This window comes from Sus scrofa, chromosome 6 (genome assembly GCF_000003025.6).
Source record: "Sus scrofa isolate TJ Tabasco breed Duroc chromosome 6, Sscrofa11.1, whole genome shotgun sequence".
NCBI lineage: Eukaryota > Metazoa > Chordata > Mammalia > Artiodactyla > Suidae > Sus > Sus scrofa.
Window position 1 is genome coordinate 99,357,287 of NC_010448.4, and position 15,320 is coordinate 99,372,606.

The 15,320-nt window shown below is 47.8% G+C and overlaps 1 protein-coding gene across 13 annotated transcripts in view; it reads right to left on the reverse strand.

Annotated features, from left to right (window-relative positions):
* PTPRM (protein tyrosine phosphatase, receptor type M) overlaps positions 1-15,320 on the reverse strand; it is a 742,666-nt gene that overhangs the window by 6,986 nt on the left and 720,360 nt on the right. For all 13 annotated transcript variants that reach the window (XM_021097712.1, XM_021097707.1, XM_021097710.1 and 10 more), the window contains 3 exons: positions 12,722-12,847; positions 10,893-11,056; positions 2,324-2,459 (listed from right to left, as the gene is read on the reverse strand). In XM_021097712.1, coding sequence (XP_020953371.1) covers positions 2,324-2,459; positions 10,893-11,056; positions 12,722-12,847 — 426 coding nt within the window. The remainder of the gene's footprint in view (positions 1-2,323; positions 2,460-10,892; positions 11,057-12,721; positions 12,848-15,320) is intronic.

Sequence of the window (15,320 nt, forward strand, 5' to 3'; positions counted from 1 at the left end):
CCTTTCAGCTGCTGGTACCACACTTTGTGCTCAGGAGAAACTCAGGTCTTAGATGGCCTTTTATGCTCAATAAAATTGTACCAGGTTTTATCACCCTGATCTGAATTAATCGATTCTTTCAGCCAATATACACGTGCATCAGTACCAAACTAAACAGACATTGTACTTATAGGCAAGAACAAACAAGCAAATGACAAGGGCCCTGATTCAACTCAAGAAGCTTCAAACCCACTGAAAAGAGCACTGTGACATTTTCCCTCTGGTCACCAGATATTATCTACCATCCTGCCAGCAGTCATTGTGACAAATTTATCAGATTTTTTTCCCCAGGAAATTGCAGAACTCCCTTGCATTTCTCAGCCACTGAGCTTATCCTAAAACTGGCACTGACCCTGAAGGTTTGGGGCATCCAAGGATCCTATTTCTCCGTCATGATCACACACAATTACAGAAACTCCCAGGTTATTATAGAAAAGTGGGCTGGGGTCAGAAGCTTCTTTCATGAAGAATCACCCCAGCCTTGTGCTCTGCACCATGGTTTTGGGAAAAGCCACGTTGTTTCTGCCCATAAAAAACTGGTGAGTCGCAGAAGCTGCAGCCAGAGCCATTTAAGGAAAGGCCTGGAGGGTCTAAGGAGCTGCTGAACTCAGGCTGCAGTGAGAGGGAAAGGACATATTTTAAATCAAGGTTGGCTTTGCTCAAGTACCCACTCAAGTCTGGAAGCTACACACCTGAACCTGAAACTGGGAGCAAAAACTGCAGGACATCATAGGCAGAATATTTTAATCTATGCATTTGTTTCCATCCTCTGACAACTGGATTCTTTGTCCTAAACTCAGGCCGATTCTAACTGCCTGACTCTGCTTTTCTCAACTGCCTCCCAGGCAGGAAGATGGAGAATTCCATGGTGGGGGGGACCCCTTAAAATTCAGGGTGGGTCTGGGGAGGGAGACAGTTCTGAATGGTGAGATGTGGGTCCCCACACATGAAACCTGGAGCATGGGAAAGGCACCAGGAGCAGTGGGGGCACATATGAAGCACCGGGTGTGTACATGCTGCTGCTGCCGCTGTCACCTCCTCCCTGCCTCAGGTGGGCCGCGGGCCACACCTTGCCCTGTGGACACCTCTGCTACCCAGGACCGTCTTTCTCACCTGGGCAGTTTCCGGAACAGGTTCACACACGCAGGATCACCCCAACAAACCAGTATCAGCTCCAGTGTACACACCCCAGGCTCGGGCAAGCTGAGTGACGTGCCCAAGGTGACCTCAACTGCCATCTGTCTGAGGTCACTTGACGGGGCAGAGCTGAGATACACTGTGGGTCTGCAAGGCATCCCCAGGGCAGGGCGGGAGCAGCAGTGTGTGTGGGGACGGTACCATTCTTCTTCCACAGAAGCCAACAGGTGCTTCTGGGCATGAGAACAGTGCATCCAGCATGTGAGGCGTGTCAGCCAGGAAGCAGGTGGCCCTGGAGAGTGGCTTATGGGGACCGTGTCTGCCTCGTTAGCTTTCGCCTGAATCTCGACTCCCTCTTTAGTCCCTTTATTATATTTTAAATTTTAACTCCACTGCTGCAGTGCTGTGGACCCAGGATGCAGCCTTGCTGAGCTCCTCAGCATCCTGGTCCCTTCCCCGCCCTGACCCCAGCCATCCTCCCCACCTGGGGATTAGTCCTGCTGTTTCCTCCAGATCCTTCCTCCGCTAACAGAGAAGCACAAAAAAACCTAATCGAAAAGCTACCTCCTTTAAGCTAGTCTCCTATTCTCGAGTCACAGTGGTTGGCATTTCAACAGCTCCGCACAAAAAAGAGATTTCATGAAATACTCTAATAATTCCACACCATCCTTTGTTTCCCCACCTCTTTAATCCTCTCCTCAGACGGGGCCGCCGTAATTACATGCAATAGTCTGCATGTCAAGCCCAGACTCCCAGCTCTGATAAATATGAGGTGATTAAGCTATTTATAAAATACATAATTTGAAAATCTGGCATCTCATGTGCTCTGATTATTTCTTCTCCACGAAGGCCAAGCGCTTAGCCATGTGGAAGGCGCAGCTGAGAAGGGAAATTAACAAGGATGTTCGCTGGTGAGTTTTCCTCCGTGTCCTCCCCTCACCCCCCCCCCCCCCGTCACCGGTGTTGAGATGCGTCCTCTTGTGAAAAAGCAAAGGTCGGGGGCGGGGGGATGAGACAGAAAACCCCACACTATGGAAGCCACTGCACTGCTTCACCATGAACGCGTCTCTCCCGGCGTGGGCCTGAGCGAGGGGCTCATGCTGACTGGGTGTGGCTTCCTGAGCTGGACGGATGGGGGGGGACCTACCAGCAGATCCACCATGTTGGGCTTGTTGTTTCTCAGTGTCTTCACGGCGTGGAAGACGTCCACGGTCCTCTGGTGTCGCAGCATCTCACAGACGATGCTGATGGCACAGAAGGTCCCACTGCGGCCTCCCCCATTCCTGTGGGAAGAGGAAGAGGAAGCAGGTGAGAGCTGGGTCTGCTCTCACACCAAATGGCTCACATGACCCAGGTCGATGCCTAAAGCCTTGGACGCTTGCGGTTTGGAGGCCTCCCGGCTGGGGCTCCCCGCCTGGACCAGACACTCTTCTGGGTGGAAAGGGGCCTGTGGTTCATCTGGCCAGAGGTGATGGAAGACGGGCTCATTCTCCTCTCGCAGCCTCGCCACAGCCTCGCCTCAGCCCGGAGGATGTAATCTGAGCCACCACCTTATCAGTTTTAATGGAAAGGGGCTGTGGAGGAAAATTTTCAATTAACAAACACCTCATCCAGCACCTTCAGGGAAATTGTGATGGGTGTGGGTTATGCTCAAAGATGGATTTGGCCTTAACCAATCCATTAGGATTTCATCATTTATCTCTAAAACATAAGGATTCTTTTTATTTTATTTATTTTTTTGGCCACAGCCATGGCATGTGGAAGTTCCCGGGCTAGGGATCGAACCAGCATGATGCTGGATCCTTCACCCAAGGAGCCACCAGGAAACTCCACAAGGGCACTTTTTAAATAAAACTTTTAATTTTGAATTAGTTTTAGAGGTACAGAGTCACTGCAAAAATGGCAGAGAGAGTTCCTTGCATACCTACCTTCCCCTGACGTGAATGTCTTACATTACGATAGCAGACAGTCAAAACCAGGAAGTTAACCTTAGTACCATGCTGTTAACTAAACTGCAGACCTCAGTGAAATGTCACGTAGTGAAAAGTGTCCTTTTCCTGGACCAGGATTCAGTCTAGGACCCACCCTGCGTGCAGGCATCACAGCTCCTTTGTTTCCTCCATGTGACGGGTCCTCTGTCTTCCTCTGTCTTGACTTTGATGCTTTCAGAGAGGACCGGCCAGTGCTTTTGTCAAAAGCAAAATACAGAATGTAGATGTGGAGGGGCCTCTGTGCACAGCCTGAATCCTCACAAAACACCGACGGCAGAAAGTCTCCTCATCTGTGTTCGAGGGATGTTTTCTCATCACTGGAAATGAGGTTATGAACTTTGGGGAGAGAAGCGCGGAAGGTCTGTGGGCTCCCTGGAGGGGCGTAGGGTGCTGAACTGTCTTCCTGATGGTGACGTCAACCTCGGTCACGTACTGAGACGTCGGGCACTGGGCAGATTTTTTTTTTTTCCACTGTGTAGTTTTGTTTCTCTTTGGAGTCAATAAACATCTTGGGAAAGATACTTTGGGATTATGCAAGTATCTTGTTTCTCCTCAAAGTTTCACCTGCTGATTTTAACCTCGATGGGTGGATCTTGTCTGCACCAGTCACTGTGACATCTGCCTTTCCTCTCTCCTTCAACATTCTAAAGTGAGAGCTCTTAGTCATCATTGAAAAAGTGCTTGTTTTTATTTTACTGTTTATGTCAGAATAGATTTATACATATGAATTTCATTTCTATGAGCTAAATAGTATCCGTATTTATTTTGCTGCTGAAATTCTTCCAGTTTTGGCCACTAGGGGGTCCATCAGGCCGGTTCTTCCGTTTCTTTTCACACATTTCCTTCCTTTCTGAAAACATCCCTGGATGTTCCAGGCTCATCCTGTATTTTCTTCCCTGCACCAGCTCTGGAATCAACCTCTTTTCCAAGGAGCTAACGGATTCTCTTTAAAAAAATAGACACAAGGAATTCCTGTTGTGGTACAGCGGAAACAAATCTGACTAGTATCCATAAAGAAGCAGGTTCGATGCTTGGCCTCGCCCAGTGGGTCAGGGATTTGGTGTTGCTGTGAGCTGTGGTGTAGGTCGCAGATAAGGCTTGGATCTCGCACTGCTGTGGCTGTGGTGTTGGCCTGCAGCCATAGCTCCGATTTGACCCCTAGCCTGGGAATGTCCAAGTGCCACAGGTGCGGCCGTAAAGCAGCCGTAAAAAAGAAAAAGAAAAAAAAGGACACGGTATCATTGTTATCATATCCAAAAGAAACACTACAGTTTAACAGAATCAAATTTCTAGTCACTGTCCAAATTTCCTAAATTGCTTTAGACATTGTCTCACACTTGAATTTTTAATTTTTTTTTTTATTTTCCCACTGTACAGCAAGGGGATCAAGTTATCCTTACCTGTATACATGACAATTACATTTTTCCCCCCACCCTTTGTTCTATTGCGACATGAGTATCTAGACAAAGTTCTCAATGCTACTCAGCAGGATCTCCTTGTAAATCTATTCTAAGTTGGGTCTGATAAGCCCAAGCTCCCGATCCCTTCCACTCCATCCCTCTCCCATCAGGCAGCCACAAGTCTGTTTTCCAAGTCCATGATTTTCTTTTCTGAGGAGATGTTCATTTGTGCTGGATATTAGATTCCAGTTATAAGTGATATCATATGGTATTTGTCTTTGTCTTTCTGGCTCATTTCACTCAGGATGAGATTCTCTAGTTCCATCCATGTTGCTGCAAATGGCATTATGTCATTCTTTTTATGGAATATGAGTAGTATTCCATTGTGTATATATACCACTTCTTCCGAATCCAGTCATCTGTTGATGGACATTTGGGTTGTTTCCATGTCCTGGCTATTGTGAATAGTGCTGCACTGAACATGCGGGTGCATGTGTCTCTTTTAAGTAGAGTTTTGTCCTGATAGATGCCCAAGAGTGGGATTGTGGGGTCATCTTACACTTGAATTTTTTAAATCCTCATCCAAGCAAAGTCCACACATTGCACTTGGTTGACAGATCTTGCAAGTTCATTTTCATCTATAGGTTCCTCTTTGCTCTTTTTCTCTCTTGGCAATATATCTGTTGAGGAAATGGGGTCATTCTCCCTGCACAGCATGCCACAGTCTGGGCTGTTCTCATTCATCGTGTCTCTGAGAAGCATTTCACACACCAGTACCTACACTTCTGGTGAATTGGGAGTTAGCTTCAGAGCTTCATAAGAATTCAGGCTTTTTTTTTTTTTTTGGACAAGGACACCTTATAAATGAACTTTTAGGAGTTCCCATCATGACGCAGTGGTTAATGAATCTGACTACGAACCATGAGGTTGTGGGTTCGATCCCTGGCCTTGCTCAGTGGGTTAAGGACCTGGTGTTGCCATAAGCTGTGGTGTAGGTTGCAGACGTGGCTCGGATCCCACGTTGTTGTGGCTGTGGCGTAGGCTGGTGGCTACAGCTCTGACTGACCCCTAGGCTGGGAACCTCCATATGCCTCGGGAGCAGTCCTAGAAAAGACAAAAAGACAAAAAAAAAAAAAAAAAAAAAAAAAGAACTCTCATTAGGAAGCAGGCACAAGATATCAAGTGTTCCTTGTTTTGTGATTCTAAGATTGCTCACTGTGTTCCAATGCCAGCTTGTTCAGTCCATGATTAGGCTCCAAAGCCATTTTTAAAATAAGGTACAACATACCTACAGTTAAGTCCACAAATGGTTAAGTATATATACCTTAGTTAACTTTCACAAACGCACGCACCTCATAACCACCATCCAGGTCAAGACACAGACCATGATCAGCGCCCTGGACTCCTTTTTCATCAACACTGTCAATCCCCTAAGATAATCTCTGTTCTCATGTCTAGCGGCAAAAATGTCATCTGTATGTTTTTGAATTTTCTTCACATGGAATCAAACAGCATATCCCCTTTTGAGTCTGGCTTATTTCACTTAATATTGTTGGTATGAGAATCATCCATGTCGTATCATTTACTCTCCTAAGTGGCTAAGAATAATTCTGATTGAGGGGATAAGCCACTCCATAATTTCTTTTTACCTAGGAGCCGACGACTATTTGGGTTGCTTGCAGTCTTCTAGGTCATGAGGCCACCTGTTATAAGCATGTCTTGTCTTGTATACCCGACTCGTTCCTATAGTCGGACCCAGGATCAGAAGAGCTCAGGGGATACATTCATATTTAGCTTTCAGGGATGTTGCTAAACAGCTCCCAGAAGGTTGTACATACTTACTTTCCACCAGCAATGTTTGGGAGTCCAGCTACTCCACTGCTGCCCTACACTTAGAATCTTTCATTTGTTAATTGTTTAAATTCCAGCCATTTTGGTGAGCATGCAGTAGCAGCTGATGTTAACGTATTAATGTATACTTCCTTGAAAACGAATGATGACTTTTCTATGTTTTGGGGCTATTTGGATATTCCTTTTTAAAAAATGAAGTTCTCGGAGTTCCCAATTGTGGCTCAGTGGTTAAAAAACCCCGCTAGTATCCATGAGGATGTTGGTTCGATCCCTGGCCTTGTTCAGCGGGTTAAGATCTGGCGTTGCCGTGAGCTGAGGCGGAGGTCACAGACATGGCTTGGATCCCGTGTGGCTACGGTGTAGGCTGGCGGCTACAGCTCCAAATGGACCCCATATGACACAGGTGCAGCCCTAGAAAAAGAAAAAAAAGTTCTTGTCAAGTGTTTTGCCCAAGTAGTTGGGCTGTCTGTCCTTTTCTATCGACTTGAAGTAGTTCTCAAGCTTTCTGTCTATGAATCTGTTGTCAGAGGTATGGATCACAAAACTCTTTGCTCAATCTTGTGTTTTCACTTCCGCTGGTGTCTTTTGATGAATGGATGTGCTTAACTTAAAAAAAAAAAAAAACCTCTACTGAAGGATGGTTGAGTTACAATGTTGTGTTAATTTCTGCTGTACAGCAAAGTGATTCAGCTACACATATACGTTTTTAATATTCTTTTCCATGATGGTTTATCACAGGATAGTGAATATAGTGCCTTGTGCTATACCGTAGGACCTTGTTGTCAGAAGCGCTTAACTTTAATGAAATCCAATTTACTAAAGTTTTCCTTTACGGCTAGTATTCTGTGTCCTGGGTAACACGTCTTTGGTTCCTCCATGGGCATGAAGATTTTTCTCTAGAAGCTTCGTTGTTTTCCTTTCCACAAATTGGTCTACCATCCACCTGGAGATGACTTCTGTACGTAGCATGAGAAGCGAGACCAGGTGTGTGGGCAGCCCTTTCCACCACTGCTCCGTCGCAGGCGCATTGCTGAAGGTCCTTGCTGTGATGCAGGTGAGCCTGAGGTGTGGCTTTTTCCTGGATTTTCTCTTCTGCTCCCTTGGTCTGTTTTCTCTCTTTGCACTGACAGCACACTTTCTCCCCATCAACTTTGCACCTAATGCTTTCAGCAGCTGCCGACCACTGCTGTCTGCATCCATTACTTCATCAAGGGGTGAAAAATGGTTTTATCTCAATGGTTCCATTTCATCAGGTCTTACTAGCTGGAAGCCATGTATAAAGAAAAAGAATTCCCTATTTGCTTACTGTGAGCAGTAATGCGACTAAGGTGCCATCCAATTCAGAGTCCCCCGGAGGGCATCTGGGGCAGGGAGGCTCTGCCCATGACCAGCAGGTGGCGCCACGGCCTGCTGAATATGAGTTCTCAGCACAGAGATGGACAGCAGGTTGCCCTTGAGGGTCAACGCTTCCTCTCCTGGCCTGCACTGGAGGATACCAGTTTAACCTAATTTTGCCCTCACAACTAAACATTCTCAGCCTTAGATTTTAAATCTAAACAACAATCAGTGTCCTCACCAGGCCTGGTCAGGTCTCACGTCCACTGTGATGCCAAGAGAGGAAGAGGAAACACGAGGGCATCAGGAGGGAGGATGGTTCCCTAAAGAAAGCCCAGGTTCTCTCACTGGAAGAAGGGATAGTGCTGGGCTGGCAGAAAAGGCAGAGGCCCACCACCTTGGAGCTGAAGAGCAGCCCTCTGGCTTAGCCATCACCAGGGGCAATGATGCAACTGTTCAGTCCTGGGGTCACAGCTGTAATTAGAAGTGCAGTTGGTGGCTGTGAAGCAGCAATTTAGGGGGGCTTCGCACCTTCCTCAGCTGTGTCCTGGTGCCTCAGCTTCCTGCACTGGGACTCATCCCCTGGGGTCACAGCACTGGCCCTTGTTAGGAAACTGCTAATCAAAGGAGTTCCATGCAAGAGGTTCCCAGTTCCGGATGCTGGCAGGCTCCAGACGCAGAAATCAGTATCGGCAAACTATTTTTAGTATCTCCCAAAAACCTACAAGAGCGAACATAAACTCTAACTAAAATGTCAGTTTTCCTTGCCAGGGTGTTATGAACTCACACAGGGACCCTCTGCTGAGCACATTCTGATCAGAAATTGTATCTGGACATCAAGAAATAAACAAGGGGATGTGAGCTATCAGTGGATCCTTTCAGATATTTACTCAGTAGAGATGTGTCTTTTTTTTTTTTTTTTTGTCCTTTTAGGGCCACACCCACAGCATAAAGAAATGCCCAGTCTAGGGGCTGAATTGGAGCTAACTGAGGGCCTACAACATAGCTCATAGCAACGCTGGAGCCTTAACCCACTAAGCGAGGCCAGAGATCGAACCCACATCCTTATGGATACTAGTGGGGTTTGTTACTGCAGAGTCATAATGGGAGCTCCCTCAGTAGAGATGTTTCCAATGAAGTGGGTCTGAGAGAGGGAAGGGGACCGTGGGGCGGGGGGCAGCTTTTCAGAGGATGGAGGAGAGGTCTTTGGGTGGGGACAGGTGTGAGGAGGTTCAGCAGACTCTTTCTTGTGGGGGGACACGCATTTCCTGAAGGATGGGACACTGCCGTGTTTTGTGTTGAGAGGCAGGCAGAGTTCTGGCCACCAGGGAGGCTCCCGGGGCCCCAGGAGAGGGGGTGGGAGGGTGGGGGGGGTGTTGGGATTTTGTGAGTGGGTAGAACCCAGGCCCTTAGCCACGATGGACATTTTAATGAGGGTCTGCCTGCCCAGAGTAGAGCTTTATTTCCCCTTGACAGAGACCTCACCATGGGCTTCGGATGACACGTCACTGAAGACACGGACATAAGCTCACACTTTCAGTTTCGGCACATTCTCTACTTATCTCCCTAATTGCCTGGCTTTCTAATTGCCAGCTCCACGAAGCCAGCTCCAGCGGGCTGATTAACCACGCAGCTTCGCCCACGAGAAAACGCAGGTGAAAGCGCTCTGAGAAGCATGAGACGCTGGTCCGTGGCTCTGCACCTTCCACACATTCCAATAATCTGGGAGTTAAAACAATACCCATGTCTGAGTCCTCCTCCCCTCCCCTCTCGCCCAAGACTTTGATTTAAGTGGCTTGGGTGTGGCTTGCCCAGAGTGCTTTTTAAAGCTCCCCAAATGTGCAGCCAAGATTGGTAACTATTATTCTGTAGCCAAGGTTCCCCTGTTTTAGCACCTGCTAAAACTACTGGCCTGGAAACCCGTTGGCACACTGGCTGTTATCAAATCGTGTGCATGAGTGTGTGCATGCGTGTGTACGTGCATGTGTATGCGTGTGCGTGCGTGTGCGTGTGTGTGTGTGTGTGTGTGTGTGTATTTCCAGGCAAATAAGACAAAACACTTAAAAACCACAAAGAAGGAAGAGTTCCTTGGAAACCTCTGACATGATTTCCGACAGAATTACCGACCAGTGTGATGGTAAACCAGCTTAGCCATTACCTGCTTTGCCAAATCTGGGCAGTGGGGTGGGGCACCCTGATTGAAACACTTCCCCACAGATGGCTTCCAGTCACCAACAGTGTATCACCCAGGTCAGAAAATTCCCCAAAGCTTCACAATTGCTTCTCATGAGCTGGCAGCTCAATGAACCCACCCAGGTGGGGCTTTTTGGGGGTGGTGGTGGTGGCTCCCAGTGGCAAGGCCAGGGCTCCTTTTATAGCAGGGAGACACCCCCAGCCAAATGCAAAATGTGCACTATCTTGTTTTCTGCAAAGCGAATGCGTCACAAGCAGACCAAGCAGCTGTCACCCAGGCCTCTTATTTCTTTTCCATACATGTACACAATGGAATATTACTCAACCATGAAAAGAATGAAATAAGGGCATCTGCAGCAACACAGATGTATGTAAGTATTATCATACTAGGCACAGTTAGACAGTGAGAGGCAAACACCATATGATATCACTTCTAGGTGGAATCTAAAAAAAAAAGGATCCAGGGGAGTTCCCATCGTGGCGCAGTGGTTAACGAATCCGACTAGGAACCATGAGGTTGCGGGTTCGGTCCCTGCCCTTGCTCAGTGGGTTAACGATCTGGCGTTGCCGTGAGCTGTGGTGTAGGTTGCAGACGCGGCTTGGATCCTGCGTTGCTGTGGCTCTGGCGTAGGCCGGTGGCTACAGCTCCGATTCGACCCCTAGCCTGGGAACCTCCATATGCCGTGGGAGCGGCCCAAGGAAATAGCAAAAAGACAAAAAAAAAAAAAAAAAAAAGGATCCAAATGAACTCATTCGCGGAAGAGAAACAGACTTTGAAAAACTTACAGTTACCAAAGGGGACAGGTGGACGGGGGGTTTGGGATGGAAATGTTCTCAAAGTAGGTTGTGATGATGGCTGTACAAGTATAAATGTAATAAAATTCCCTGAATTATTAGAAACAATAGAGCGAGACAAGCAGTGGGGAAGCAGGAGGCAAACACTCACAGGCAGTGCACGACCGTGCGGCCCTCCCCGCCGTTGTATTCCTCCTGCCACTTGTCCACCTGGCGGATGAGCTTCAGGAAGGAGCGCTTGGACACCGGCGTGTCCCTGTACATTGGCCAGCCCAGGAACTGGAACTGCTGCACCATCCGATAGCCATCCTGGGGCTGCAGGGAGGTGGAAGAGGCGAGAACACAGGCATTATTCTCGCTGAAGCCCAGTGGGCCGATCCTGCCTTCACCTCCACGCACCAGTGCCTGCAAGAACCTTGGCCTCTGGCCTGAGGAATCTCACTCCTGAGCTGTTATAAAAAAACCAGGTGTTTCAGAGGTCCCCTTGTAGTGCAGCGGAAACGAATTTGACTAGGGACCACGTGGTTGCGGGTTTGATCCATGGCCTCGCTCAGTGGGTTAAGGATCTGGCGTCGCCGTGAGCTATGGTGTAGGTTGCAGACGCTGTTCAGATCCTTCATGGCTGTGGCTGTGGTGCAGGCCGGCAGCTATAGCTCGGATTTGACCCCTAGCCTGGGAACCTCCATACGCTGCAGGTGCCGCCCTAAAAGGCAAAATCCCACCACGACGGGAATGCCTCCCGTTATAATTAAATGCAATTGCAGCGCGGTATTCAGGAGGTCACCTGGTCCCCGGTGGGTCACGTGAACTGAACCTCCCAGGGCTTCAGCGCCTGACCTGCGACCCCTCTTCCTCCCCCGCTGTGGCCACCTTGTGCTCTCTCCTCTCGGCCTCCCTTTCTCCCAGGTCCCTTTCTCTCCCTGCCTCTCACTTGCTGGTTTCCTTCAGTCTCCTGGCTTTAAATACTCCAGTAAGTCCTCACTTTGCGTCTCCGCTTTAGACCTCACTTCTGAACGCCACCCTCGCAGATTCCAAGGCTGACTCCATATTCCCACGTCGGGGGCTAATACTCAAACCTAGGACGTTCCCAGCTGAACTGACCCTCTGTCCTGCCCCCTACCCCCAGCAATCCTGTTACCCCTACAGCCTTTCCTAACCTGGTTACTGTCGGCTGAGCAGGTTCTCAGGATGACAGACACTTCGATCCCCTGGGATCCAACCTATCAGCCCATCCTCTGGGCTCTGCCGTCAAAATACACCTGAATCTCGTCACTGTGTACCCTCCACCTGCGGCCACTCCTGTCCCGTTCTTGTTCTTTCTCACCTGGATTATCATAGTAGCCTCCTGACGTGCCTCTACATACAGCAGCCAGAGGGTGCGTTTTAAAGGTAAATGGTATCACTTGACTCCTCTACTTAAAACCCTGGACTGGCTCCTGATTTCCTTTAGCACAAAAGCCCCAATCCTGCGGCCCTACAGAATCTTTGTCCCCCTGCGTTGGCCCCAGCAGCTACTCCCATTTTTGCTTCCTGGGCTGCAGCCACAACCACCTCCTTCCTGTTCTGGGGACTCACTGGACAGGGCCCCACCCCGGGGCCTTTGCACTGACTGTCACCTCTTCCGGGAAAGCTGCCTGCATGAGAGCAGGTGGCTGCTCCCCCAATCTGGTAGGGTCTCTGCTCACTGGGCACATCTGCTGTCCCTGTGTCCAGGCCCTGGTACCTCCTGCCTTCCCACTCTTCCTCCTGTCGTGCCCTCTGCTTTCTAACAAATCTAGTATGATATCTGTTGTACCCACTATCTCTTGTCTGTCCTCTCCCTTTAGAATGTAAGCTCCAGAAAGTCAGGAACTTTGTTGTGCTCACAAACTCCTAGAATGGACCCCAGGCTTCTAGAACAGTGACCCCCACACCCTACACACTCAACGAATAAGAAAAGAATGAGACCATGACACAAGCCGCACAGGCTGCGGCCCTTACCCGGGATGCATTGTAAATACGGAATATCCTGCTGATGATGTCTTCCTCTAAATCGGCAGAGACAAATTCCACCTGGATGGGGCCGTGTCTGTGGACTCCGTTTTCTGGCCAGTACTGCGGACACAACTGAATTCGGAACAGAGAAATGCGAGGTTAATGATAAGCATACATTTCACCCCTCATGGTTTGGGCGAGGTCGCTACCAATGTCAGGAATTCTCATCACACCCTTGATTCACTTTATTTTCTTTGCCTTCCCTCTTTTCTTTCCAGCGGAGTCCTGAAATTCACCTGTCCTTTTAGTCCCTTTTCCTCCATTTTCTCCAAAGCATCTTTAAAACCTGAGCCATTTGGCTTCCCAAGGAGGGTAGGTGGGTGCTGTTGAACACACAGCCGCTAGAGGAAACTCTTCTCATGCCCTGGGGAGATGCCACAAGCAGCCAGCACAAGAGCTGAGACTCTTGAGATGGACCTGGTGATGCCCGAATCTCCGTCTTCCCTGTCTGGGTCACCTTGCAGTTTGCAATCATTTTTGAGGACCCGGCTACTTTGTGACAAGATCCTGGTAACAGTGTGGGATTGCATTTTCACGCTCTGGTCACAACCCTTCCGGCACAGATCTAGAAAACCTGCTGTCATGAGAACAACTGTTTTGCTGTTTTACCTGGAATCTCAAACTCCAGGGGTTGGTGATACTGGGAAACTAAGGACTTTTGCAGGAATCTGAGGCACGTGATGTGGGTGTCAGGGGTGGGGGTGGGGTTGGTGGGAGGGGGCTTTCGTTTGCTGCTGCCCCACGGAAACACTGACAGGTGAGAAAAACCCCTGATCTGTTCTCACAGACCTTTCCCAAAACTCCAAGACCCAACTTAGGGCATTTAAAGTCTGAAATTCAACTTCTTTGGGGACCTGGTGTGCAGTCATGTTTTGGGGCAGCAGTGTTTAACTTTTTTCTTTTTAAAAATTCCTCATCTTATACTTATGATTCAGTATATATATTAACACTGTGTATATTAATTTGTCCTGGGAGAGAAGAAATTAACAATGACTAATATATTTTATTTTAAGATTTAATGGTATAAAATAATAATTTGAATTCAAGAAATATAAAATTGAGAACTCAGATCTATCTCCAAATTTCATACTATGCCGTTCTTTTTGGTGTATCTTCTATTTTATGGCTTTTGGTTTTATTTAAATTTTTAAATTTTTATGTTTTTCATTTTTTAAAGTTTGAAGTATAATTGATTTAAACAAGGTGATAATTTCTGCTCTACAGCAAAGTGATTCAGTTATACATGTACACGATCCATTCTTTTTCAGATTCTTTTCCCACATAGAACTCGTTTCTTTCTGATTTACCTGAGGGACAAATGGCTGGGGGCGGGGGGCAAGAGGGAACTACTTCACTGTTTTCTAATCTGTTTCTTTTGAGCCAAGAAGAGGTGAGAAACGTGTCACCTCATTCGAAGCAGAACCATGTACCTCAGACGGAGAACCTGCTGCCCACATCTCCTTTTCCTGATGACTTTTATTTTCCAAGAATCTAAAAATCTCATCGTCAAAGATCACAAAGGTTGACTTACAGCTGAGATCGCAAGATAGTTTTCAGAGTCATCTCCTTCCCTGTGTTACGTAGAAGCTCAAGCTTTGGATTTCAGATCAAGAATGAAAGCAGGATGGATGACTAAGGGTCTTTTTTTACATTAGCAAGGTCTATGGTATGATTTTAAATTAAATAATTTATTTTTTTTGGCCTCCCTGTGGCATGTGGAAGTTCCTGGGCCAGGGATCAAACCTGCACCACAGCAGTGACTTGAGCGGCTGCAGTGACAATGCTGGGTCCTTAACCCACTGTGCTGCAAGGGAATGCCAAGACTTCGGCATTTTAGAAATTGACATTTCTTTATTTTAAAATAATGTTTCCATGAAATGTTTCCTTCCTCACCAGTGCTTCCTGGTGATAAATTATCAAACTGCCTTGGCAAAAGACAGCCTGCTGATGTTTATTTTCTTTTGATACCCAAGGGTACCCACTGTTAAAATTAATAAGCATCATAAGGGGAAGCTGAGATAGTAATAAAAGCTGGAACACGCACTTTTGAACCATTCCGCCCATTTTCTCTCGGCCGAGCTAGCTGTGCTGTCTGCTCTTTGAGTTCAGGCCCTGATCTAAAGCTTGTCACTTACAGCAGAGAAATATGAAAGCCCCGGGCCGGTGCCTGGCTCCCGGCATACGCATTCTGCACTCTGCCCAAGGAAACCGTGTGGAAAATGGCTTAAATAGTGCACAACACGTCCATGAAGGGGACCTATAAATACTTAAAGTGGTGGAGTGCTATTCTTGTGCAATTGCAAAGCCTTTCAGTTCAAACGCTCCATTTAGCGTTCTCTAAAAGGCTGGATCCCGGGAGCCCCTTTTCTCCGGCTCTGAGCACCAGCGCTTCTGCCTCATGGAACGGGGCCTCTCTGTATCTCTGGCTGCCAGTCAGCCAGGGCTTGGTGTGGGTCCAGACAGTGAGGGGTTAGAACACAGCTTTCGAACCCAAACACTCTCGTTCAAAAAGAACACTCGAAAATCACCGATGGCTGGTTCACCA